The 27,672-nt window shown below is 38.2% G+C and overlaps 1 protein-coding gene across 1 annotated transcript; it reads right to left on the bottom strand.

The window, feature by feature from the left end:
- Nucleotides 1-274: 274 nt before the first annotated feature.
- mybpc3 (myosin binding protein C3) lies at nt 275-27,398 on the bottom strand. The gene is made up of 33 exons (XM_055045239.1): nt 27,370-27,398; nt 27,142-27,290; nt 23,763-24,032; nt 21,085-21,207; nt 20,790-20,867; nt 20,194-20,342; nt 19,738-19,855; nt 19,610-19,658; nt 16,710-16,769; nt 16,583-16,585; nt 15,043-15,215; nt 14,822-14,954; nt 14,692-14,694; nt 14,481-14,605; nt 14,298-14,403; nt 13,763-13,929; nt 12,483-12,648; nt 12,271-12,377; nt 12,143-12,172; nt 11,918-12,057; nt 11,459-11,530; nt 9,837-9,996; nt 9,643-9,747; nt 8,126-8,314; nt 5,614-5,748; nt 5,239-5,406; nt 4,448-4,536; nt 3,457-3,652; nt 3,232-3,371; nt 1,864-2,023; nt 1,632-1,768; nt 1,050-1,236; nt 275-672 (listed from the first exon to the last, which is right to left on the bottom strand). Exons 2-33 carry the CDS (start codon nt 27,164-27,166, stop codon nt 632-634), a joined length of 3,804 nt encoding a protein of 1,267 aa, XP_054901214.1. The 5' UTR covers nt 27,167-27,290; nt 27,370-27,398; the 3' UTR covers nt 275-631.
- Between the last annotated feature and the right edge of the window lie 274 nt (nt 27,399-27,672).

Here is a 27,672-nt window from a genome sequence, read left to right as displayed (position 1 = left end):
TCAGTGGATCTTTTGCAGCTGTACATCAAGGCAGGGAATATTTACACTCACAGCATCAGAGGAATAACTTGCCCCAGCTTGTAAAAGCCAAAAGACAGCATGTGTTTCATTTTGCTGACAAATGTTTTCATTGGGAGACATCCCAGATCATTCTTTCCATCACACACATCCTGCTTTGCACCGTAAGGAGGACATCTCACACGTTCACTGATGATTTCCAAGTGCCCAAAATTCCTCTATGCAAGGTGAATCGTTCAATCACAACTAAGTAAACCAGCAGTCAAGTTTTTATTTTTATTTTTATGGTTTTATCTACACACTGATCCAGACATCATCGTCCAACAACTTGATATTTATTATCAGTCAAATATACTTTTTAAACACAGAAATCACAATCCTTGTTGGCTGAGAAGAGCAACAGCTACTCTGATAAAACTATGACTTACTTTCAAAATAACACATTAGTGTGCCAGTTCTGTCAGTGAAAGAAACCCAAAATGTCGGCGGATGAAAAAAGACAAGGATATTATTGATTAAGCCTTTTTAGGGATGTAACTTAAGCATCTTGTGGTTCTGAGCCATCATCCTGCTGGAGATCGATTCATCGCCTCTTCATTCAAAGATAAAACTCTCATTCACTGGCCGCTTTCTTTTCTTCTTTAGCAATCTGAGCTGCAAATCAGAAATAAATATGCATTAACTCATTAAAATATATTAGCATTGTATGAGATTACAAAGAAAACTGCAAAACTGAACAGTCAGATTGTTCCTTTGCCCCTTTGTGTTAAAAAAAGAATAGAAATGTATAGATTAAACCTGCATTGTTATTTTTGGTGATTTGGAATAAAATTGATTAATTCTAATCAACTGGTATATTTAATACCGTAGATTGGAGGATATTCAGCTTTTCTCTACAGATAAATGTCAGTTAAAAATGACTATAAATATTTTATTTTGTGGAGAAAGTTACCAAAATACTATTACTCTGTACCAAAATACTATTACTCTGTAAAAAACAAAACGGGTTACCATTGCATCGTGCCACTTACGTCGGACCTCCAGTTTGCACTCCACCACATCCTCGCCCTTGTCGTTGACAGCTTTGCACATGTAGACGCCGCCGTCGAAGGGACACGGCTTACGGATCTCCAGGGTCAGAATACCTTGCTTGGACAGCATGCGATACTTGGCTTCATTGGAGATGTCCATTTTGTTTTTGTACCAGGTCACTTTGGGCTAATGAGGTGGAACAAAACGTAACAGTCATGTGATATTTTTGCACTTTTATTTCACAATATTATTTAACAATTACTGTTAAATAATGTTACAATGAGCCGCCACTGGTTCAATCCAGCTACAGGTTATGCTTGGATGTAAATTTGCTTTAAATAAAGTGATCGTAATTTGTTAATCTATTCTTAATTCTCTTTGTTGAGATATATCTTTCTGTTGCCAAGTTTAAATTGCTTTGAATAAAACAGTACACATTGAATCTGATGGTCTCATAAAGCACCCAGAGGTTACTTCTGCTGTGTCCTGAATCTCAAGCAATAACTTAAATTAAATTTCCAACATCCTATTTTGTCAAATGCAGAACCTGAGGTTTTGGGAACTAATTTGAAGACGCATACCTTTGGTATTCCTCGCACAGCACAGCTGAGGGTGGCGTTGTATCCTGCTATTATCGAGCGGTTCACTAAAGGATGTGTGAACTTGGGAGCCTCTGAGAAGTCATGCTCCCTGTATGTGGGAGATTTGTAGTCAATCCCTGCCGAAACATACAAAGATTAGGTAACTTTTTTCTTCTGTGGCATTCCTCTTGTACTTTCGATCATTTTCCCTGAGTTGTAAGACGGAGCCGACCTGATTTCTGGATGAAGACGCTGTCCTTGGTGGTGAGTGGCTCCTGGCTGAGGCCCACCAGGTTGATGGAAAACACTCGGAAGATGTACTCATTCCCCATGATGAGGTCGGACACCACGCAGTGTGTTCGTCTGTAGTGCTCATGGACTGTAAACCACTCCTTCATGTGAATCACATAAAATGCTTAAATGAGGTTTGATAAAACTAAATAAGTCCAAAACATCACTTCTTATCTGTCTGTCCTACTACTGACAAAAGTAAGAGAAATCGGGAAAAGACAGAAATATATCTTAACCCTAATGAAAAATATGGGAAAAACTTCCTCTTGTCTTCATATTGTAGCAGAAACTGGAGACGTTTTGGTGCAGGCTATTTCTTAGATGCAGGATCGAAACTGGATATGAGGCGACCGTAAAGCACATTTGACCTCAGTGCTTTTCTCTGACATGAACCAGGTAGACTTATTGGTAACACGATGACCACCACCCACGTAAAAGCTCATTGTGTTGCAAGTAAAATTAATTTGATCTAATAATGACTGCAGTGAAACACGAGCTGACCGCCATGCTGGCTGGCAAACAATGCCTCTGCGTCACTGCGCAGACTATCCAGACCGGGTCAAGGCTGATAAGATTAGGACATTCCTGGGTAACATTGTTCTCGGCAGCTTGAGGCGGAGGACGGTGGCAAAAGGAGATCTTTGCCAACTGGTTCATCATTACACCCTGTTCCAAATTATTATGCAAGTGATATTTTAGATTTTCTTAAATGGTCAATGCAAATGATGGTCGGAATAATTTTCAAGTCATTAACTATTACAGTATAAATCAAATTTTACTGAACAAGTGTCAGTCTATTCTTTCTTTTTTTCAGGGGACTGTTGCCACTTCAGTCTTTTTTTAGTTTTTTTTTTCTAATAAAAATATACAAATACTTCTGAATACTTGTTAGTTTTGTTTGTGTTACGTGTCTTAATAGCATGACCATTTCCTTTTAGTGTTTGTTTCCCTACTATTGAGAGTATTTGTCACAATTACATGTGAGCAAGATTTTAAACATCCAAAATTATTGTACATTTTATCATATTAATAAACAGGTGGCGATGCGAGACCAGTGACATCCTTTATGACAAACAAACAAACAAACAAACAAATAAATAAATAAATGACATTTTTGTTCATTCATTTGACAACAAAATAAATTTGTGGTATAAATAACAGGGAAACATTATGTGAGTAACCAATACACAAAAATGATGTACTAAGCTTTATGCTTTGTTGATCTAATTATAATACAACAAAATATTAATTTCAAGTTTACTTTGATGTTTTCAAACCGGTCGATATAACAAAAGGCATAGATTCTCACCATGGTCTTCTTGTCAGCTTTCTGAACAGTGTAGCCACTTATTTCGCAGTTGCCATTGTCCTTTGGTTGCTTCCATTCCAGTGCCACATTAAAGCCCCACACATCAACAATCTTCAGGGCCTCTGGTGGTCCTGGGAGATCTGCAGGGATAATATCGTTTTATAATGACTAAGAAACAATTACAGAAATTAAGTCCAGCTAAGCTTTAAATGCTGTCCGACTCACCAACAATCTGCAGCATGATTTTTGCTGTGTCTTCCACATTCTCAATCTGCACTTTGAGATCGTAGTGCCCAGAGTGCTTTCTTTCCGTCTTTCGGATGAAGAGGATCGAATCAAAATCGCTGTTCCTCACACTTGCGATTGATTGGTCCAGAGGTTCTCCGTCTTTACTCCAAGTAACCTTTGGCCTGGGTTTACCCTGCAAAGACAAAGACTCAAAATGCATTGATGTAAAGCTGTAAATGACACTTAACTAAGCGTTACCTTTACAATACTCTTTAACAAAGTCTGACACAATATTGACTCCTAATATAGTTATTTGGTTAAAACAAAATACTAGTCTAATGCAAGGATTAAATATTGGATCTAAAAGATTGTTTTGTTACAACCGTTAAAGAATGAAGGGAGTTTCTATCGGTGTTCTAAGGACTGAAACATCATGAGGTGTATCACATCCTGGTGAGACAGTTGCTCTGCTCAGGGAAAGAGATCTCAGGAAAATGGAAGGAAGCGAGCTCAGACGATCACTGGAACATTACTCTCAGCAATCTGGGACAATTACACCCCCCAGCTGTCTCATAAAGACAGAATGCATCACGAAAGACTGCAATCAGCCTGCAAACTTTCTTGCAAGCCTCCAGAAGGGACCACCAGATTCAGGGACTTTTTTTTTTTTTTTAACCTCACTGCTGTCAGATGAGTTAATGTACACCACTCTAAAATGTAAAGTTCACAATGTGCAATGTTAATGTTTATCACATATAACATGAAACATAATGTGTCCCACACACTAATGTGTGATACATGTGTAATAAGTCATTGAACGCCACGCCTTCATGCACAAGATAATATTACATTATTTATTCTCTAGAGTTTATCATAACACTAGACAATGACTCCTATTTGTCTTGAATAATAATATTTACTATACTATCCGGGTAGGGAGGTATTTACTGTCTTTTGAACATAATTGTGAAATCAAAATGTAAATCACCTGAAACGGGATCACAATGTTAACAGTTTCTCCAACTTTCTTGATGAGGGTTTGCCGGAGATTTCGTGGAAGCCAAATCTTCGGGCGCTCTGTTGAAAACAAAAGACCAAAGTGGGCAGTTGGACATTTTTAGGAAACCTGTGAGGCTCATAGGAGGATCTTTAACTCAGCATGTCTTGAAAATAGACAGGGTACTTAAATCAGGGTGATTTAATAAACTCTAGTCATCACTGTTTAGTCTTTACCTAAATTTGACACATCAGTAATCTCAAACATCTGTTTGAATACATGGGAGGAAAAGCTGAAAAACTAAATTGTACTCTGTACAGCAAAAAAAAAAAAAAAAAAAAAAAAAAAAAAAAAAAAAAGCCTTCATTATTGATTATGGATGTTATTCTTCAACATTAAAAGAATACTCTGCATATCTCATTTATAATATTGTGCACTGTATTCATTAGACTGGGATTGGGATAAAAAACAAGAAAAAATCTCTGAAATTAGTCAAGTAGTTAATTGAAAAGGAAAAGGTCTGGTAAGTCACAATAAAAATATCAAATCGGATGGAAGGCTGTGCTCAGCAAATCTATCCGTAGCTGCATAAATAAACTGAAACTGAGCAGAAAAAAACCCCCAAATACTGCAGCTTTGAAAGACTTTGGAAATGATTACATTTCTACCTGGAGAACTCAAACACCTCACAGATTCCTGGTTGCTACACCAACATGAAGCAAGATGAGAAACTGAATAAGCTTATGAGGGATGTCATCAGAATCAGCTGTAGAAATACCCACGCATGATCTCCCTGATAGTCACAGGCTGTGCCAGAACAGCCGGAGAACTGGGCCCTGCCATGTTGTAGGCCCGCACTCTGAACAGCAGTTTGTCTCCAGTGGTCAGGTTCTTGATAGTCATTGATGATCTCTCTGTAAGACCCTGGATGGCTGGAATCCATTCATCAGCTGCCACCATATGGGAACACAAGTCAAAGTCACATAATTGTCATGTTTGCGTTACTATTTAATAGCAAAGATAGATGAATATTTTTTATGAACATGAGCTGAACAAGTTGTGAAGCTCACGCGCCATTTTGCTGCAAGTATTCCACTCTGGAGATAAACTCTAAAATAAGCTGCCCTTATCAGAAGCATGCAAGTAGCAGCACTTACTGCCTTCCTTGCAGTACTCGACCCCGTAGCCCTCGAGCTTAGCAGCGCCGATCCTCTCTGGAGCTCGCCACTTCAGTGTGATAGAAGTGTCGCTGATGTCTTCAACGTGCAGACCGATGGGCTCGCTAGTCGGGGCTGAGAGAGCGGCAGAGGGTAGATAAGGAGCCTGCTTAGGCGGTTAAAGAATTAAAGCAATAGGTACTGAATGAACATCTAAACAAGTGGACGAGCTTGATTGATGCCACTAACATGCCTGCAGAGCATTCAGCCATGTTTGAATGTTTGAATCTCCCTTCAATTTATTGGAATTTACTTATTTGTTTATTTACATCGAAATGAACGAGAGAAACTAAACACTAAAGTGTTGCTTTGTGTATCCCAGTGAACATGCAACACAAAGTGTAAATAAGTTATTCTAATGAAGAAATGGCAGCATCGGAGAATAAACTCATCATCATTATTGCTTCTTTTTGGTGTCTTAAGATTTCGATGTTGCATACGTTTTTGGATATTGGTTTTTATGTTCAAGCTAAATGCGTTCAGAGACAAATGCAAGTAAAACTGAGAGCAAATGAGGCAGCTTGAATCTACATAAAGTCACACCAGACTGATGTCTTTGTATGTGTAAAATTAAAACCCCTTAAAAAGGGGCACCTGTGAAAGTCATGGTGTCGACTGACTTACATGATTTTCATCTCTGTTAATGAGTCACTGGTTACGCACAGTGGGGTGGATTCAGCCAGCCTGTTTTTAAGTGGGACACAAGTTATCTAACAGTCTGTTACCCCGTAAGCCTGTGAGTGGCGCCTTCTTTCATGCAGAGAAATATGAGCTCTCTGTCTGACCCGCAGTTCACTGTCAGACTGAGGTCTAAGTGCCTGCTGTGCTACGCGTCTAGTGGGGATAAAATGACATGATTTAGATGTGCATAAAAAGACCTTGGTTCATTGGTTACAACCCATGCAATGCTCTAACTGCAGAGGTGCCAAAAGCAAACCACTGTTACATCCCTTTGAAGCAACTTGGCCTCTTATTTGGGCAAAACGCAAAAGAAGAAAGTGCATTATTGATAGGGAAACAGACAAAGTATGTGATGGATTGCTAAATTGAGCTTTGCATGTTTCTGGAAGCTGCTCAGAAGGCCAACGTAGCATCAACTGATTATGTTGTTTTTCAAAGTTGTATTGTTCTGTCAGACAGGCAAAGGGGGATATACATTGACTCGGAACCTGTTTTTATGTGCCACTCGATACATAATCAAATCATTTATGATCCAGAACAACCTTAACCTACACCATCAGCTACAAAACTCAGATGGAAAGAATTTTCTTGTGTTTCAGCTAATGTTTTAATATCACTATCATCTGGATTTTAAAACACAAACACTCCTGAATTATTTGGCAGATAAAAGCAACAAGACAAAACTACGCATAAAAATAATAATTCCTTCTGCAAACATGTTGTCTGCAGCAGATACCTTGGAGACCACTGTTTCCTCCTCTGCAGGAAAACTTGCACTCCCTCCTGCTGGCTTCTCATTGTCAGCTGGATCTCTCACCTCCATACTGAAGGCTAACTCTGCAGGGGGTGCTGTTGGTGATAATCTCCTGGCTGCAGGAGTTAAAGAGCTCTTGGCTCTGTTGGTTTCTTCTTCTGCTTCCACAAGCATCAAATCCTCCATTGGTTTTCTTCTGTGCTACCATGGGAAGCTAAAGTTTTATCATTTTTCCAGTGACTGTATGGGTGCATATCAGACGTGTGTTTCATTGTCAGTCCCTTTTGTCTTTTCGATGTCTTTACTTTTGTAAGCAAAATAATCTTGGACTGATTCTGAATAAGGAGTTACTCAGACTACACATAGCAAAACTATTAAATTAAGATTTCCGTCATGTTTTGATGAGTACGATTATAAACAGCACTGCTCTCATATAGATATAGACAGCCTTTCAACCACAAGTCTCCCGTTGAATCTGTCTAGTAACATAAAGAGTCTTGAACTGTCCATGAAAATACAAATACACACCATGATGACGTAAATTACCAATATAAGTAATTTCAGGAGGAACTGAGAGTAATCTGAGTCATGTGCATGTTAAAGCTGCATGATTTTAGTGGTTCTCAGAAATGTTAGCATTACAAAGTGTTAATTCCTCTATTGGGTACACAAACACCCTGTGTGATGTCGTTAAGTCAAATGAGACCATATTCTTGTAGCACAAATAAACATCTCCCCCCTCTACTCGTGACCATGGGTGAGTAAACTCTGTGACATAAATAAAACATCTCATGGACTAAACCGAGTCTGATCAAACCACAGCAAATATTGCTGCAGCAAGACATAGGATTCCTAAAATCATTGTATGACATTTAAAGAAATCTCTTTTGTTGGTCTTGTCGAAATCAAATTGTCTTTATGACAGACTTCCAACAGGAAAACATTTAGTAAACATCTGAGGTAATTTGTGTATGAATAAAAAAATATACTTGCTGTGAGATCCCTAGAAACACTCACCCACTGGCACGAACGGTTGGGAGGCTGGACTGTGATGAGACATGCCGATGTTGTTGACGGCATAGACTCGCATCTCGTACGCCATGCCTTCAATCATGCGCCTGGCCTCAAAGGTTGTTTCGGGGTAGGGGTCAAAGTTCAGTCGCATCCACCTGTAGCTCCTCAGTTTCTTCCTTTCCACGACATAACCTTAGCGTTCAAGAGCAGTACATTATATTCCTGTCTATGCACAGGCAATTTAGAGCATGTAAAGCATTTTTACTACATCCAGATTTTGAGCAAAAACTTTCTTTCCACGTCTAAATATCTAAATATTTTCATTCATTATAACGGACATTGTTTTTAGCTTATTTTTGTCTTTATTTTCAAGTATATTGCTGTAATGTGTGTTACAGCAATATACTTGATGTTATAATATATAATTGTTGTTGGTGTCAGAGACCACGGATTGGGCTTTTTGCTTCCGAATCATGAAGAAGCACAACAAGCCCCATAGCTTAAACGTAGGGCAGCGCTGGTTCCAGTTCAGCTGTCTGTTCAAAGCTATCACTTTTAGAACAATATGGCCGTGTTATTAAGTTTTATTACTTTTGCATGCTCCCTGTGAAGAGCTTAAATAGAATGGTGTTTACAGCAGGGTGTACAGGGAGGACCAGTTGCTCGGCTGTCTGGGTGTGGTCTGCTCACTCGTTGCCATACACTTGCTCTTTCAGGTTGAATACAGAAGTGATTGGATGGAAATAACGTTGGGACGGCTCCTTTATTTACCATCCGTCTGCCCCCGCTAGTTTTTTCCAAAAGTTTTAGGCTGAAAAAACTGATCCGGAGCAAAGTGAAGGCTGCGAACTTTGCTGTGTGGCGTTAGCTTTAACCTGTCGCTACGAATATTTACAAGCCACCGTCTTCTTAATTCAGGATCGCCTGGAAATCCATGAAAACTTATTATATTTGGAAGACAACAATGTTCATGGTATTGCTTTCTTTGCTTCTGAAATACAATTTTGTCTTTCCTAGCTGTCATGGTAGGAAAGATCAAAGTGGAAGCAAGAAAGTCGCACTTCGCTGATGTGACGTCGGCGCTGCAGGTGCAACGAGCCCATTAGTTATGAAAGCACTTCTACGTGCAATTTCTTCAAAACGTAAATTTTAAAAAGTAGGAATCTGTTTTAAGCATGTGGAAAATGAAAATGAATTGAATTTATCAGTTTTAGAAGCTCATTAAGTAAAGACAAATTGTATGTAAGGAAGACCAGATGTCCAGGATAAGAGACATTTGATCAACTCTAAATAAATTTTTTTATTACAAATAAAAAATTGCAATGTGTTTCTTTCAACCTTAGTACTTAAAGTATGACAACAAAAAAAAAAACAAAATACCAAAACATGTTTTTTTCTGAGTGTCAGGAGAAGAAAAAGGTATATTCTGGAAGTTTTTTTTTCCAAAATGTGTTGAAATGACATGGAATAAAATTTGTAACACAAACTGGCAAATTTCAACAATTTAGTTGTGTTGTTACCAATGATTGGATCTCCGCCATTGAACACAGGGGGCTCCCACTGAACAATGCAGGAATCCTCCCCGACGCTGAGGATTTTAGGAGCCTGGGGAGGATCTGGGACATCTATGTGGTAAGACAGTAATGTAGTTAGAACATATTAGTTGTAAAAGTAAATTTTATCATTATCAGTGAGCAGAGCATCTTTGTCTTACCAACAACCTTGACACTGATATCAGCTGTGTCTTCCCCTGCTGGGTTTCGAACAACGACAGAGTAGATCCCCTCATCCTGTCTCTCGGCGCCCTCGATAGTGAAGATGCAGTGGCCTTTGGTGGATTCCACATGGACCCTGCCGTCTCCTTCTGTGATGACCTAATCATTAAAAATGAGTCAACACATTTCGCAAAAACTCAGGCCTGACATTGTGGTAAAATACTTTTATGTAAAACAATTGGAAAACAACTAATTACAACTTCCCTGAGCTGAAGCGATTGTGCTTTAGTAAGGATTTTTGGATATTATCAAAGAGATAGACACTGAGGCAAGCCACTTGGAAAAGTGACCAAGCAATTCCTTAGTCATCTATACTTACTTATCATTGATTGGGAAGGTGTAGGAGGGGCACTTTTCCCAGTGGTATTTGAGCAAGAGGCAGGATATAGTCTGGTTGACAGGCCATCCCAGGACAAATTAGGACAACTTGGATGAGTCAACCTCGCAGTTTTGTTTCTGGTATGGAGTGAGAGGACCCAAAAAGAACCCACACATACAAACTCCATCCAGAAAGAGGCCAGGGTTGGATTCAAACCCAGTAGCTTTTTGCTGTACCATGGTGCAAACCCAACTTTCACATTCTAAAACTAATTTCAGCTCAGATTCAGAGTATTTATGTCAGTAGTTTATTTGATTCTTTTTCTAACATTTTCCTGTCGTGTCATGACGAACCTGATGAAATGAATGAAAAACAAACAAACAAAAAGCTCTTCATCAAACTTTCCATTCAGAAAGTTCAATGTTGGACAGCAGGAACCTGTGTTAAGATAGGGTTTTGAGGTATTTTAATAAATATAAAATACAAAGTATTTTGTTCCCCATTTTGTCACTGTATAAAAGCACAATGCATGACATACTTACTGCTCAGTCTCCGGTCATCTTTGTTTGAGAGGCTTCAGTACACAAGCTTATCTTAATCAAAGATAATGCATGCTGCTAGTATCATGCTCTTTGACTGGTGCATAAAAATTAACAAAAACATAAAAATCTATATTTTAGATGTACTTTTATAATATTTGTCATAGTTAAACAGCAAACTGGTAGTGTTGACATATTAGTTCTTTCGGGTCTTAGTACAATTTTATAGCATTTTCAAAGCTGGCTGTTTACAGTGATGATGGCGTTTTCTCCCTGTGTCTGTAGATTAGTTATATTACTGGTGAGATAACAGGAATTCAATTTTCAAAAAACTATGTTGTAAATACTTTAAACCACAAAAGCAAAAACTGAAATAATATTTAAAAAGTTTTTTTTTGTTACCTATTGTTGAAAATATTCTCCTTATATTGTGAGGAGCCTGGTATCCAATATAAAATTGGTTTTAATGAAATATTTTAAACATTAAAGGTTAACTAATTCACAAGTAATGGCTTTTCTCATAACTAACATCTTTCTTGCATTAAACCGTTTTTGGAAATTTGATTCCTTTCTTTGTTTCAAACAGACTATCAATATTGAAGCCCAATGCTGCCGTCATGCAGACTTGCTCCAAATAAGTCAAAACAAGCAAACAAACAACAACAAAGAAAAAAAATCTATATATATATAATCATGCACTTACCTCTCCATCATTTAGGGTCCAACTGCCTGAGTGCCCTGCGTTTTCTTCCCCATCAGGTTTTACAGAACTAGCCTTAAGGACAGCAAAGCAGTAAAAGCTGATGACAGGGAGGGTGGAAAACCTCTGATTCACCTAAGATTATTGCTTTTAGATAATAGTAGCACTCTGCTCTGTCTGTTGGGTAAAAAAGCCAATGCATTAGTTTCCCTGGCATTAGTGGGGCACAGCATGCTTGTTGCAAAAACAAATACATGACAATACAACAGTTTTTAAAAGTGATTAGCATCCTTTGAGCTTATAATAAATATGTTAGAACCTGCTTGGGCTTTCTTGCTTGCATCTTAAATTGCAGGATTGTAGAATGACAAACTTTCTCAGCAGGTCTCAGATGCCAGATCTCCTCTGGACAGATGGCTACTGTCAGAATATCAACAACACCAGGTGTCACGTCTCTTTTACCTTCTCTCCTTTGGTCCAGATCACCGTGGGAGCAGGATCTCCAGTGATGGGGACATCCAGACGCAGTTTGTTTCCAGCCACCACTATGATTGTTGAATCGGACGTGCGGCCCATGCAGTCAAGGTGGATCTTGGGAGGATCTTCAAAAATAATGCATATGGTTATAATGGGGTCTGGCTTTTACTGTTCTTTGCAATGCAAGAGTATAAGTTTGTAATTGTGTACCTTGGCGAGGCACAAAATCAATCTTCACCTCTGAAAGATCAAATATAAAGGAGAAATTCTTTAAACATTTGGCCTGCGAGGATCAAATGATGGCTTTGAAGTTTCCAAGCTTAAGAAATAATTATTACCCAAGAAATTGAGTTTAGCAGAAAGGTTGAAAGCATAGCCGTCTGGCACAAAGGTGTAGTCTCCCTCATCTTCAGGTTTCACTTCATCAATGGTCAGTTTGTGGATTCTGTGTTTAAACATTTTGAAAATCATGTCAGTGGACATGGGATCCAATTACATAACATGTACATGTCACCTTACAAGCATAAGTTAGCAAATTCAGTGTCATCACCTTCCAATATGGGAGATGTTCGTCCTGGCATTGGGTTTGACTTCAACACCGTTCTTGTACCAAGTTCCCTTCACGTTCTCGTCCGACACTTCACATTTGAACACCGCCTGATCCTTTGCCTTCACCGTGAGGTCCGCAATGCTCTGGTAGATCTCTAGTTCTTTCTCTGCAGAGTCAGAAAAAAAAAAAAACAAGCTCAAGGAGCTCAGAATGAAAATCATCAAGGCCTTTACACTTTTGATGGAAAAAGTTGCAGGGGCACCATTTGAGGAGAGGTGTAATCATAAAGGTCCAGTGTGAAGCATCGTTTTCCATTATACAGCAATGCAACTGAGACAAAAAAGGAAGTGTGTATGACTTGTGAAGAAAAATAAAATGGGTACATCCTGAAAAACATATGCAGGAGCTCTGGATTATTTCTATATATCACAAGAAAATATGCATGGGAGAAATTGTCCACTGTGAAATTCAAAGGCTACGCTAGTCAGCACACGGCCCAGGCAGAATAAGCAGATATGGTGGGAATGGCGCTATACTAGAAACTCTGCCATGGACTATAGTGTTGATCCCTGTCTCAGTGTTGCAGCTGGTCATTCTTGGCAGGTTGGAGTTTAATTAACAAGGCATATAAAAAGCAGGAGCAGCTACTGGGCTTCAAATTATCCACAAAAACTCCTGGGAGATCAAAACAGATTTAAGGCAGGAATATAAAGGGAAAGCTATTCGCAGTGCAACAACTGGACAAAAATTTGACTTTAAGAAAAACAAAAATGTGAAAATATTTATGATGCCATGCATGTAGTCAAAGTTGTTTGAAGTTTAAAAGGAGGTCATGTACTTTAAGAGATGAACTGAAGTCGTGGGTGGAACTAGATGGAGTATATTTTGTATGTGGAGGTTTAAATTGTCTCAAACCTTTTTTAATGGAGGATGGAAACATAACATCTGAATCACTGACTGGGATAAAATGTCAGTAAATAATGCCATAAATGAGGTCACATTCTTCCTTTTCACTTCCAAACAAACAACTCACCTAGAGCTGAGAAACCGAGAAAGAGAGCCAGCAGTTTATTGAACGGATCTCTGCCTTTCAGGTGATACACATGTACATCTTCTAACTTTAGCTGACACACTTCTGGTGCCGGAACCTTTGGGGATCTATACAAGCTACGCAAAGTCAACCTGCCAAGAATGACAAGGCTGCACAACGACTGGCCAGCTATGATGTGACGTCTATTTGGACAATTCATGACTGACAGAAGAAACAGTATGATACTGACCCTGGACCAGCAGTTCAGCGACAGACTCTCCTCCATTGGTTTTGACCTTGTAGTGTCCACCGTCTTCCTTGGTGGCTTCATTAATGATCAGCACATGCTTGCAGCCATCTTTCTTGAAGCGATATTTCAGGGATTCATCTCTGGTTAGTTCAACACCGTCTTTCTCCCTGCACAAGGAACACATTACCATTCACTGATCATGTCAATCGGGGTCTTTGAGGTATTTTTGATCCTCTTCAGTGTTTTGTTTTTCTTTATCCATTTACAAGGTAGCCATTTTAACTCAAGACCTCTGACATTTACATTTATTGTTCATGAAAGCTGATATGATTGTGGAAACACTTCTGTCTGCTTTTTGCTAATATGATTTTTATCAGTACACCTTTAGTGGGAAAGCAGATTTTATTTTGGCAATTATGTTTAACATGGTTGTTCACAACTTGTATTTATTTATTTGTTTTTTACTTTTTAGCCATGATTCACTAGCATGAAGCCAAACCACTACCTACTAAAAGTGTAGAGAATAACATCTCACCATTTCACATTGGCTCCTTCTTCTGATACTTCGCACTCTAACTCTACCCGCTCACCCTTCATCACCATCTGATCCTCCAGATTTTTTACGATTGTAACAGGAGGTTCTAAAGGCAAAACAATCGAGAAACATAAAGTGAATTGTATGTTGGTTTGGTCCAAACTGCTTCTGACTACTTATTACCTTTGACAAAGAGCTCTGTTGTGCATTTCTCCTCTCCAATGACACATGCGTAAGCTGCATCATCTGCCAAGGAGCAGTGGTTTATGGTAAGGTAGCGCATGTTTCCAACACTCTCAAAGATATACCTTTGGAAAAACGAGAATATTTTCATAGCACACAAAGATAGCATTGTTTTATATCAATTTTTCAGCAACACTCAGAAGATACTTACTTGCTGAAGATGTAATGAAAGGATAGGTCATCATGATCCAGATACAGGGGAGAGACGTGAACATTCATAGTTAAGTACATAGTGATGCATGGGTGCAGAATGTCCTTATTATATGCAAGTAAGTTCAAACCTTCCAGACTTTTGGATTTCTTGGCCATTCTTTAACCACTTCACCTCCACATCTTCATTGGCGACCTCAACTCCCAGCTTTATTTTATGGCCTTTTAACACCTGATACGCAGGATCCAGCTTTTTGAGGAATGCTAAATATAAATAGCAAATGAAAATCAGGCTTTCACGTTTTTGCAGGTTCAGATGAAGTAATGCCGGTTTTAATCCCGGCATACTGACCTTCACTCTTCTTTTCTTCCTTCTTCATCTTCTTAAGCCTCTTGAGCATCCCTCTCAGGTCGGTGATGCCGTACTGGAAAGCAATCTTTTCATATTCTGAAGGGGGAGCGTGACTCAGGATGTTCCACACGTCAAGATCAGGATCTGTGTTCATGTGTGCCGGTTTGATGGACCTGAGACAATCGGAAAATGTTGTTAAAATCAGGCATGAAGCAAAGACTTTGAAATGTAAATCACGAACAAAAAGCTACGACTGAAAAAATGAATTATTATTGAAAAGCAGCCCTACTGTGCCAGTATTTTTTTTGTCCAAAATACATTAAAGCAATAAATCACCAATAAAATTAACAAATATTATAGTCTAAAAATATGCTAAAAACTTAGAAATAATAGAAACATTTTAATATGATTGCTGTTTGCAAGGAGCTGACATGTTGAGAACAAGTGCCAGAGGGCAGAAATTAAGGCATCAAAAGTGATCTGGAGTTTTATCAAGGTGTTTCTCAAGAGTTTGTTGGTCAGTGGTGAGTGAAGGTCACTACACCCAGACATGGATCCCATTACAGCTTTACATGGGTGGTCGAATCGAGGAATTAACAGTTGTCACAGTGGCACAGAGTGATGGGAATGTGACGGCTGGCAGACATAACATGAAAAGGTTCCAGCTACTACAAGACGCTCAACTCCAGTGCAGTGTTGTCTTTTGTGCACCAAACACAGCATAACCTTTAACCAGCTGGTCTTGATATGATATGGAGGTATTGTGCTCTTTACTAGACCAAATGTCGTCCTTCTTCAGGTCTCAATATAATGACTTCCGCAACACTATGCCCTAGGTAGCATATTTAGCCACATACTCAATGATACCAACAGCAGAAGTCAAAGACTGATTAAGAGTAATTTGTTTCAGAAGAAAATCACATAATTAATTACCAGAAAAAGTATTTTTTCCCAAGCTAAAGTAATTCTCAAATGTGTGGGGAGTCAAATCCCAAATCTTTCACCTCTGGTCCAAATCAAGTCTCTAAAGACCGAAATAAAAGTAGATAAACAATTTTCAGAAATGGTCCCATCCTCAAAAGTATTTTTTTTTCCTGCAGTGATTTTTGAATCAATTACTTTTATTAAAAAAAAAAAAGATAAATACAATTCCCAACCTGTGAACATGTCAGAAGGCTTTCACTCATGCAGAGAAGAATATTTTAAAACAAAATCAGAATTCTGACAACTAAGAAAAATACAGATATTATGTAATTAGGAATGAAAGGGTTCAGCAAACTGCACACATTTAGGATCAAATAATGTGAGTCAGAACACATGCTAACGCCATGCAACAAGTAGGTTTAATATTGCATTTGCTTTTATATTGCAATGTTTTAATTTTACGCTAATATAAGGTTAAGAAGCTATATATATATATATATATATATATATATAACTGACTTTCATAAGAACGATTAAGTGAAACTTTTATTAGTGATCATAAGTTTGTTTCCTATAGATTACTGTTATACAGTTTGCAATTATAAAAATGACTTACTCTCTGTGGACAAAAGATCACCAAGAAAAAAAACAAAACAAAAAAAACAAGTCAGACATTTTTATGAATGCGAAAAAAACATCATCATTGTTCTGAGTAGAACTTTTAAAAATGTTTATTTCCTCACCTCTTTTTTAATAAGGCACTGAAGTCCAGCTCTCCTGAATCGTCTTTGCCATCTGTGCTACTGCAGACATCAAAAAGCATCAACAGTGTAGCGCATGGCTTAATCGTTTAGATTCTCCAATGAACAGAAACGTGCCACTGGAGATGTTTCCTTCTAATGAAACACTTTATTTTCCAATTTGCTTTCTACAAAATTAAAAATGTTACCACACATGTCTTGCAACAAGACATGTGTGGTAACATTGTGCGGTTTTGCTCTATCAGAGATGCACACAATGGTTTAGGTGTTGGTTTTGCAGTCACAAGTCTCTCCCACTTTAATGGTTTGAAAAGGCTTCAGAAGAATGACAACGTATAGAGTATTCTTTTAAACTTTTACCAGTCTGGACAAGTATGGAAAAGAATGAAATAACATATAGCAACTTGTTTGAAGTTCAATGGGAAACATTTTCCTCCTGAACACCTGCCGAGCTCAATGTATTGATTTCTGTCTTAATATAAATATAAAGATCTATTTCTTCAAGAGTGAATTTTAGCTGCAATATTTCAACAGAACAGTTACGAGAGGCAAAAAAATGTACAACCTTCTTATCTTAAAGAAAAACAATTAAACTGTTAAAATAAACAAAATCCTTAAACACTGGTTTTCTCAACATTGGCTCAGAATGAAGTCATGTTACTTCAAGATAATTCAAACTCATGATACTTTTACTAAAGTTTGAGATACAGTTATCCTGATAAAATGAGATTTTGAAACTTCATATAAATAACAAGATGAAGAGCTAAATATTTAAATGAATTAGGAGCAATTGCCAAATTAAAGGTCTGTGTTTTAAGACAATAGAATTATGAAAACGGTTTCTATAACCAAATGAAGTTGACGTTTTCTATTGTGTGATAAATAAAACTTTTGTGTGACAACTCCAGATAATTGAATAACTGCAGTAACAAGAAAAAAGCATTAAATTGTTTTATGCCATGTTACTGTGCTTGGAAAACTGTTGTCAGGACAAAACAAGCTTGGTGTTTTGTTATCTTGAGGTAACTGAACTGTTATAACGACAAAACGCCTAAGATTAGTTATCTCAATTTAATAAGCTCATGAGAAAGAAGGTCAAGGAAAGATAAGAATCTTATCGCTCCTAAATAGGCTTGCGATATGAATATATCACAAGATATTAAATATGAAACACGATCAAAACAAGACTTACATGCATGCTGTTTGGGTTTAGAAATGGGCTTTTCTGCACAATCTTGGAGCCTTTAAAATGAGTCGGTAAACAGCTGGAATTTAGAAATGGAAAATGTGCAAGAACCCTGTCTTTACTCATCAGCATCAGCTGCAAACAACTCATGATTTGGTCGTGTCTTGCAGTAGCTGATTGTTCCTTTGGGAGGTCACATGGTACCTCGCGAAGAAAGGAAAAAAGGGGGTAGAGAGAGAAACATGACATAAAGATGCAATATGTAGCAAGTCCTTCTACATATCCTCTGAGGAAATGTAGAAGCTCAAAACCATCTCACTGAGCTGCAGCCATAGTCCAAGCAATGACAAAACAAAAACAGTCGTGAAGCAAAGCAGGCATCTGTAGCGTGTGTTTGTTTCTTATCAGTGGGATGAAAGATGAAAACAGGGGCAGAGACGAGATAATCTCCAACCTCTGATCCAACAGCATGTGAAGGTGAGCCTCTGCTCCGAGTGGTGAAGTTACAACACACTGTAGCTTCACTTCCTCTATGAGGCAACCCCCCCAGGAGGTGGTCTGCTGCTGAAAAGCCTGAATGTCTTAGCACATCCTGCACTTTCAGTACAATAACACCACCGCCAAATCTCACTCAGCCACATGGCTGCTTGGGCAGCTGGCTCGGCTGTTTTGATTGAGACTCAGGAGGGGATCAGAAGAAGCTGACATATGCTGCTGCAAGCTCTTTAATGGTTGGAACACCAAATCATGAAGTTAAAGGTTAACACCTTGTTAATTTTTGGCATTTAACTTCCAGGTTTAGCTCTCTGTTGATCTTCCTCCTGTGGTCAGTCTCAAAACTCGGTCAACTGGTGGCTGTGAAATCCAAAACATTGGATTGTTTGGCTTGAATGCAGAGAATATTCAGGCCGTGAAAGAGAGCAAAGCCTCAGTTCCTGATTTCTCTGTTTTCAAACAATCCAAGTCTTTAGAATTTGACAACGAGCCTCCATGATTGCACCAAATCTCTACTACCTTGTTGCTGTTCCACTTCTCTTCTTACCGCCTTCACTCCTGATAAGTTAGCATTTTTTCAGTTATTTTCCACACATACTATGATATTGATACAGTGCATTTTCATACTCATTTCTTGCACTGCTTAATACAAAACTCTTAACTTGAATTCTGTCGAGAAAATACATTTTTTACCTCTAGGCTTTGATTTCAAGTACAACTACAAAGTCATGCAGAAAGCTATTCCCTCAAGCACCTATGTAAAGGCTTTTTGACACTGAAATCATTTATGGTCAGACATCAATAACATTGGTTATTTTCTTTAAAACCCCCCTCAAAAACTTAATTTTTCCTTTAAAATGAAGTTTTTAAAGAAAACTTTGTTTTCTTTGAAATCAGTGTTACTCAAGCTGAAAAAACATAAACATTTTTCCATTTAGCCAGTAAAGCATTTATAGTTTAGTAAGACATCAACTCACTTTTGTCTTGTCTCTTTAGCATAACATCATTAGTAGGAATTAACCCCTAACTAAGATATTGTGTGTTTGACTTTAAAGTTAATTAGAATTAAAATGTCAAATTATTTTTTTTCAAACAGCATTAAAACACAATATTAGCTCAAATTCAGCAGAAGATCAGCAGATTCTTAATTCAAGCTATGTAATTTGTTGTAAATAAAAACTTTTTATGTACTGTCACTTACGTGCGTCTAAAAGCTGCTCTTATGTCCAGACCTTCAGGAGCTCGGGCCTCTGAAACAAGAGCAGATCCCAAACGGATGAAACATCTTTAATCATAATACATCGAAAGCAAAGCATACGCAGCACCCACCGTGTACGGCAAGGTCAAAATTGCAGCTGTCAAACTTGTCTTTGGATGAAACTTCGCATCTGTAACCTCCAGCAAAGTTAGGCTTAGCAGCAATGATTTGCATCTCGAATGTGTACACCTGAAACGACAGATAATGATGACGTACAAGGTTCAAGAACACAAATCCTGAACTATATCACTCAACAAAACAACCAAAAATTTTGCAACTTTGCTTTGTTAATACAGAGAGTCCAATATGCAGCTCAATACGTGATTAACATGTGTCTGAAGAAAGAGCTTGACTAACTTTGGCAAAAAAAAAAAAAAAAAAAGTACAGTATTTACAAATATGTTGCCTCTAATAGTTTTATACTTGTTTTCTACAATTTCTCATGGCTAATAAATGTCAACAAATACAACCAATCAGCAATCAAATGATGAACAATCAACATATTTCTCAGTTTGCCTTCTGTTTACCTTGGTGTTGCGGTCAAAAGTTTCCTTCAGCTGCAGGTGTTTTCCACTCTTGCTGGCCAAGTCCATCCACTTCCCTTTGAACCATTTCACGCTGGGTTTCTTCAGAAGTGATTCAGCATTTACTTTAGCCACAAATGTGATATTTTCACCTTTGTACAAGAAATACACATACAGCAATGATGAAGTTCTGAAAGTTAGCAGCATTGTTGCATTTTTTAAATTGGATTATTTCTACTTATAGTAATGAATTTTGTCATTTCTTAATGCTGCTTCAAACAGCTGGGTGAAGATGTGGAAATGAAAAAATAATGAGACATTTGATTTCATGTTGCAAATTTGTTGCAACATGAAACAAATTAGAAATTCAATGGTCTGTCTAATTTAGCAGACATGCTAATTTAACTTAGCATGTCTGATTCAGTAATGGGACTGAAATACTGGCAACAATGTAATGAGAGACCAGCATCTATTTCTTCTGTTTCTGCTTTTCTTCATCCATATTGAACTTTTTCTACTTGGTAAAACTAAAAAATTGAAGCACTGAATTAAGATTTCCATCAAAACAATGTCTGTACATCAACATCAAACCCACTCACCCACAGTGACTTCTCCACACTGAGGTTTCTCTGTAAAGAGTCCAGTCAAGTCCTGTCTGGTGTCTGGAGGGTGTGCATCTAAAGAAAAAAATCCAATCCAAACCAAGGAAGGCTGAGTTAATTAAAAACAAAGTGAAAGGAAGTTAAAAATGAACAAACTGCATGACAAGAATCTGCATTTAATATCAGCTAATTCAGTCTATATAGAAAATATCTTCCGTAGAGATCTGAAAAAGTATGAAATGTTTCAATGTAAAATACAGTGGAAGCCTGATGATGGTACACGGTAACTTACCCTCGGCTGGGTGAGCATCTGGTGTTGGAGCAGAGACTTCTCCGTGCGTGGAAGCTGCAGGAGGTGGAACCGAAGCCTGGTCAGCTTTACCAGGTTCACCAGCAGGGGCCTCAGCTGGAACCTCTGTGTTGATTTTATTTTTTTACACACAAGAGAAAAAAAGCAGCGAAAGTAAACATTCTGCCTGGGAAGTTAGTATTTATTTGGCAAATATGCTGGGCTGAACGTTTAAATTGTAAATATTTCTTTTGTCTTATCATATCTAAGTGGCAGGCTAACTTTTCCACATGTTATCAGTGCCTCTCATGACAATGCTCAGGGCCTGCAGAGTGGTGGTTGCTCATGAGGAAACAATGTGCTGGTGTCGGGGTCCAGGTTACCGTGATGGGAGAGTGAGCGTGGCGGCAGTACGGACAGTGGAGAGCTGCTGCCATTTAGCTGTTTTTTTTCCAAACATTTGCGTTCATGATTTAAAATATAAACATCCTAAGTACATCACAGTGACAGTCCACTTGTGCAATGTTAGTCAGTGACACTACACCGCAAATTCACAGTGTTTATTCAACACTAGTTCAGTCTAATTCACCGACATGTTTCCCTGAAGAGTTAGTGATATCCCAGAGAGTTAAATTTAAGCAACTCTTTTGAAATCAACACCAGACAGAGTTGCTCTCACAATTGTAACGTAACTGTGGCGTCACGTGTTTGCCCGAGGAGCGGGGCTTCTTGTCTGGAGCTTATCATAACAAGGTAGGTTCCATGTTAAGATTATCATGTTTTTGATTATTTTTTATGGATGCATAAATGGATGCAAAGTTTTAAATCAATAGAATAATATTTGGGGAAAATACATGGAGCATGCAGATATTGGCAGCTAATAATAGGCTTCGCTGAAAAAGGCCTCCCCCTCCAAACTTCAAGAAATGAAGAGTTAAGAGGGATTTCACCTTCTCTACATAATCAGAGTAATCCCATGAACTGTTGGCATGAGATTTATATCAATAGGATAATATTTGGGGGAAATGGAAAGGGCATGCAGATATTGGTAGGGACAAAATCCATATTGCTAAACAATGCATCCCACTCCTAGGTTGAAGAAATAACAAATTAAGAGTGAAATAATTTTTTCTTCATAATCACACTTGTTCTATGAACTTCTGGCATAAATTTGATATCAATAGGATAATATTTGGGGAGAATGTTATGGGCAGGCATATATCGGCAAGCTAATAAGTTTCTGTTAAAATTGAAATTCATCCCCCTTCTAAGATGGAGAAATGAAGAGGGGATTTCCCCTTTTCTACGTAATGACACTTGTTCTCTGAGCTGCTGCCATAAGTTTTATATGCAAATGCTGCAAATACTGCATCGATCCTGAGCCTGCATTTTAGCTTCTGGCAGGCTCAGATGTTAAAATGCTTCCCCTCCTACAGTAATAGACTAGACAGTTAAGTGTGATTATATTTCTACAGAATTGGCCTCTGTTTTGTTATGCTTTAAGCTATTATGGTGATAGAAGAAAAAGCGGAAAACATTTTCATCAGAAACACTGAACGTAAAACGTTGGACTCACATGTCTCAATAAAGGTGTAAAAACCTTATTTATTTCAATTAATCTACGAAATAAAACCCTCCGTTTTAGTGCTTACATGGTTAAGAAACATAAAAATGTTACAAATATCTTTGAAAGTTTGCTCTTCGGTCACATTTCAGGCCGTTTTCTCATCAATATGCGAGAGTTTATTGATGAGAATAATCTCATTGATGAGAATAATCTCATCAATAAACTGATGAGTTTATTGGATGAGTTTAGTTTGAAAGTGTTAACACTTTAACACTTTCAAAACTGTTACTTTAACACAATCAAGAGACTTGAAATAATACTTCCAAATTTGCTGTGTAAGCAAAATCTGGGAAAATGCAGTGCTAATATCCTGGATGAAATGAAACACAAGGCATTCGTAAAAGGACTGTTTGGTACATTTAAGGAATTTCTAAACAAATGGGAAAATAAGCCCCTTAAGAGCATTTTCTCAAACCACAGATATTTTAATGAACAACAGAGTAACGTGAAGTAAACACTCATCATTAGTTTATTACTTTCATCTGGAGGAAAAAGCTTTTATTACTTGCACATCTGTTTATTCACTTTGTAATTTCTGTTTTTGGTACAATGAACAAGGATAATCAACTATTTAAAAACTTGTGGAGTGTTAAAGAAGCACTGTTTTAACGTTAGGCCTAAACTGTTTCTCAAAATTGCAAATTGTTTTATTATGGCGTATAGCAAAGCTCCTTTTTTGAATGTTTTAGTTTTCCAACAGGTGAGCGCTGCTCCGTTTTTTTTACCGAGTTTTTTTGAAAATTCTGATCAAAGCCTGGCTTTTAATTTATTCGTCGAAAAGCTTTGGTGGAGGAAAAAGTTGTTAATTTCTCAACATGTTCTACCAACTCTTCAAAAGCCAACAACAACAAAAAAACACCTCAGGTTGTTTCGGAGATTTGATCAGAGGATGTAGAATCATGGTAACATCAAGCGCATGCAGTGCATCAAGTGTTTACTGCCTCAGTGGTTTTCTAAATTGAGTGCTGTGCTTTGTGCTCGGGGACGAGTACACGAGCTGTGGGTGAGTGATCAGAGGCCTCAAATGCACAGCTGCAGCATCAAAGTCTCCCACCTGGCTTTGATACGACCCGCAGCTCAAACTTGACCTTTGAACCGCCAGCAATCACGGCATAGACATTGGCATCTTCCATGGTGATGTCTTTTATGGTGAGGGAGTGCTTGTTTCCAGCGGCTGTGATTGCATATTTATTGCCGCTGGCAATGTCCTTTGAGTTGCACTGCCATTTCACTTTAGCTTCAGACTTCTCTGTCTCGGCTTCAAAAACCACACAGCAGCCTTCCTCTGCTTCCTGAGTCTTTGGCTTCTTGGCAAATGCTGAAACTAAAAACATTGGAGTCAAAGTACACTCTCTGAAGCGTGAAACAGTGAGTGTGATCCTTTTGATCAGGGAACTCGGTTCTTGGTTCTTTTGCTGAGTGGTGATTAATCAACCCTGGTGTCAATGCCAAAGGGATATGGAGCTTCCTCTTATGTTGATCTCTTTTCGCAGGGGGAAAGCTGAGATTAAAAGCTTCAGAGGCATCACAGCAGCTAATAAACGAAAGGTCTTATTACAAAAAAACAGAATAAAAAAAATTGCATGTCCAGTTGTTCAAACCAATGCATCAATGTTACGTCCTATTAAAGTGACCCAAATCTGCCTGCACACTTTAGGGTTTATTTTGGGGAGCTTTATTCTAACTCTCTCAAAGATGTGAACATTTTTAAATGAAATACACTAAAATGATGTCCCAAAATCTCTGCTGATATGAAAGAAGAAATGCAGTTCATGTTAAACTATGTTGACAAACAATTTTTCAGATTGAGGTGAAAATAAGGCTGTCCCTTAAGTCTAAAATACTTTAGATTGTGAGTCATAAATCAAAATAGGAAATATCAAAAACACAATATGTTGAAACACCTGATGTTTTTGACAAGGCTGAGTGTCTTTAGTGACCTGCAGAAGGAATGATACCCTGACCATGATATTTCCTTGTAAAGGTCTTCGCGCTGTGCCTGCGTAATACGCCATCTGTTAAAGTTCCTGCTTTGTCTCTGTTTGGAAAAGTTGTTGCTGGCAAACAGTTGTCGTCTTTAAAAGGGGTCTAAAAATAGTGCGAGTGAAAGCTCTGACGGTGGAGGTGTTTAACACACAGCATGGTGTGCCTGGAATCCTGAGCTGTATGTATGTTACATAGACACTGATGCTATTTACAGATTTAAATGTGGGACGATGGAGCATAGGAGTACAATGTGGAACTAACAATGAATACAAAAAATAAAATAAAACTAGACAAACAAATGTATTAAAAAAATAAATACAACCATCTAAGACTGTCATTTTCCAGCAAGGCATATTAAAACAGTAATTATTTTTGATTGGTTCCAGTCATCACAACATATTAAAAGGGTGTTGCCATCTAAAAAGCAGGAACCAATGGATGAATGGATGGGTAAGGGGATCTTTCTGCAATGGAGTAGTGAAAATCATTACACACCATAGTGCAGTCTTTTATTTTTCAAAATATCTCCAACCTGACGAGTGACATAAATTTGACAGGTGTGTTCCGCAGATCCACATGCTTGTTTAAAGGCATCTTATAAACTGTGCAATAATGGCTTTGGATTGTTCAACACACCACATTTCCTCTCCATATTTGAGGTTACTTGTGTCGCTGTTTTGTTACGCGCATGTCACGTAGAAAGCCTCACTTCTTTAAGAAGCCTGTAACACAACACATGTTCAGGGATGTCTGGTTTGGCTTCCACAAGGCTTGTCAAAGTACTTTCCACTGCATGTTGTCTTTCCACGACTGCCTTTGTAGAGTTGGAATGGTAATGCACTTTCACCAGGCATTTTTAAAGCTATTTCTGTTCATTAACTCACTATGAGACCTCATCATATGCAGATTAATTCCCTATTTTTCATATTTGAAGAGGGGGGAATTTTGTGTTTTTTTTCTAAGAGATATACACAGTGGAAAAATAATTTCAGATGAACAGAAAATAGTAGTGTTTTCAAGATTTTGCATTCATTTTAGATTCATACAGTTTTTGTTTTTGCAAATATAATAAATGCCTGAGTAGTCCTCAGTTTTGAATTATCCCTGTTTGGAGTTAAATAAATGGCACGTGGCATTTACTTGTATAACTCTTTACCTAGTCCACAGGACTAGAAAGTACTTTTTCTTATGTTTTGTCAGTCTTCCACCCATTCGCATGCTGAAGGTCAGCTACGACAAGTAGCCACAGCTGCCCTGGGGCAATCTGAAAGAAACGACGCAGTCACAATGACTGAGACACAGAGAGTGGGGGTTCGAACCAGCATTTTTACCCAGCCAATGTTTACAATCATATTTTCTTATATGAATTACAACATGGGAACCATAATAACAGTTGACTGGATAAGGAAGCTAAAGTTATTTGATTTTTTTTTTTTCTGAGACCTTGTACCATCCTGTGAAAGCATGATGGCCAGGATGTTGTGTCTTGTTATTCACATCACAGTCACTTTCAGTTTATGTGGTCATGGGAAGAATATCAGTATGTTTCCTAAGTTTGTAAATATGGGTGTATTTATTTAGCATAATAGAAGCTGAATGAATATTGTTTTTTGAAAAAAATAAAAACAGGTGGATTCCTTATTTAGCTTTGGTTGTCAAATGATTTCTGCATCACACAGACCGCAGGGTGTTAAGAACAGCTATTAGTATAACTACAGGCTCAAGATGATCCAAACAGTTTCTGTGCTGCTCAAATCCTTCACACTGCAGGTCTTATCACACACAAGTGAGCCATTTGGACACCACTGTGCCATTCGATCGCACAAACAAGCAGCTCATCCTCACCCTCAAAGGGGAAACTGTGGCTATCATTTGTCAGGCTGGAATCCTGTTGGGAATTTTGGATCTCTGGATCATTTTGTGTATGCAGCCATGCCAGAAATGTGACAAGTGTGGCATTCATCTCATCCGAAGCCTCCACCTGGGGGCGCGTTGAAAAGAGTTCCTGAAGTGACCGAGTTGTTTCCTGCTGAAAGCACTTTGAACATGGCACACATTATTGCACCTGGTGTGCTTCTTTCAGCTCCCACCTGAGCATTGTTAAATCTTAAAACCAGCAGAATGAATTATGAAACAAAGAAACAAATGCAATTATAAAGTAGAAGATACAGTGGTTGTTAACTCTGTATATTGTCAGTGACTTTAAGTTTGAACTCATGTCAAGCTTTTATTTTTTGCTTATGATTTGTTTTGATATTTGCCTCATTCTTTATTCAATTCATACAAATACTTTCTAAATTTTTAGGGCATTGAAATAGTTTTCCTTTTTTGTTTAATTTTCTAAAAAAAAAAAACTACATTTGGTGTGACGGTGACCATAGCAAACGTAATGTGAGGTAAGACATTAAGTTATTGTAAGTTGAGTGTCACTAAATGAAGAAACATACCTGGTTTCTTGGCCGGTTCTGGCATCCTGAACGATATCCTCTCTCCTCTGCAGTGCTACTCAGTTTGCTCCCGGGGTCAAGCCTCAGCCTTTAATAGTGGTCTTGTTTCCAAACCCTGCCCACTCCTTCAGCCAATTTCCACCTCAGACCTAACAGAGTATAAAAAGAAAAAACATGCACTGTTTCTCCATGTTATTTCTCCACTACCCAACCCTGGTTGTGTCTGACCTTGAGCTATATTTCGACTCTCCTTTCCGCACCACCTCAGCTGAATGATAGGCCTTGAGAGTGTGAGGAAGGGACGTAGCACAGGGGATATAATTAGAACAAAGAATTTAGGAGAAGGTTTTGTGCTGCATCCTGTCACCATCTACCTCTGACAAGGAGACTTGGAAGCTGGTCTTTTATTTCATTTGCCTGTGGATTATTTATTATTGAACACGTGTTGGATGGCGAACTGCTATTCTGCTACAGAGGTGGGTGAAGATCTTCTGACAAGACAAGAGGTGAAATCGGTTCACAAAAATCATG

This window comes from Poeciliopsis prolifica, unplaced genomic scaffold (genome assembly GCF_027474105.1).
Source record: "Poeciliopsis prolifica strain line A6 unplaced genomic scaffold, Auburn_PproV2 SCAFFOLD021, whole genome shotgun sequence".
Taxonomy (NCBI): Eukaryota; Metazoa; Chordata; class Actinopteri; order Cyprinodontiformes; family Poeciliidae; genus Poeciliopsis; species Poeciliopsis prolifica.
This window is presented reverse-complemented; position numbering and strand designations above follow the sequence as displayed.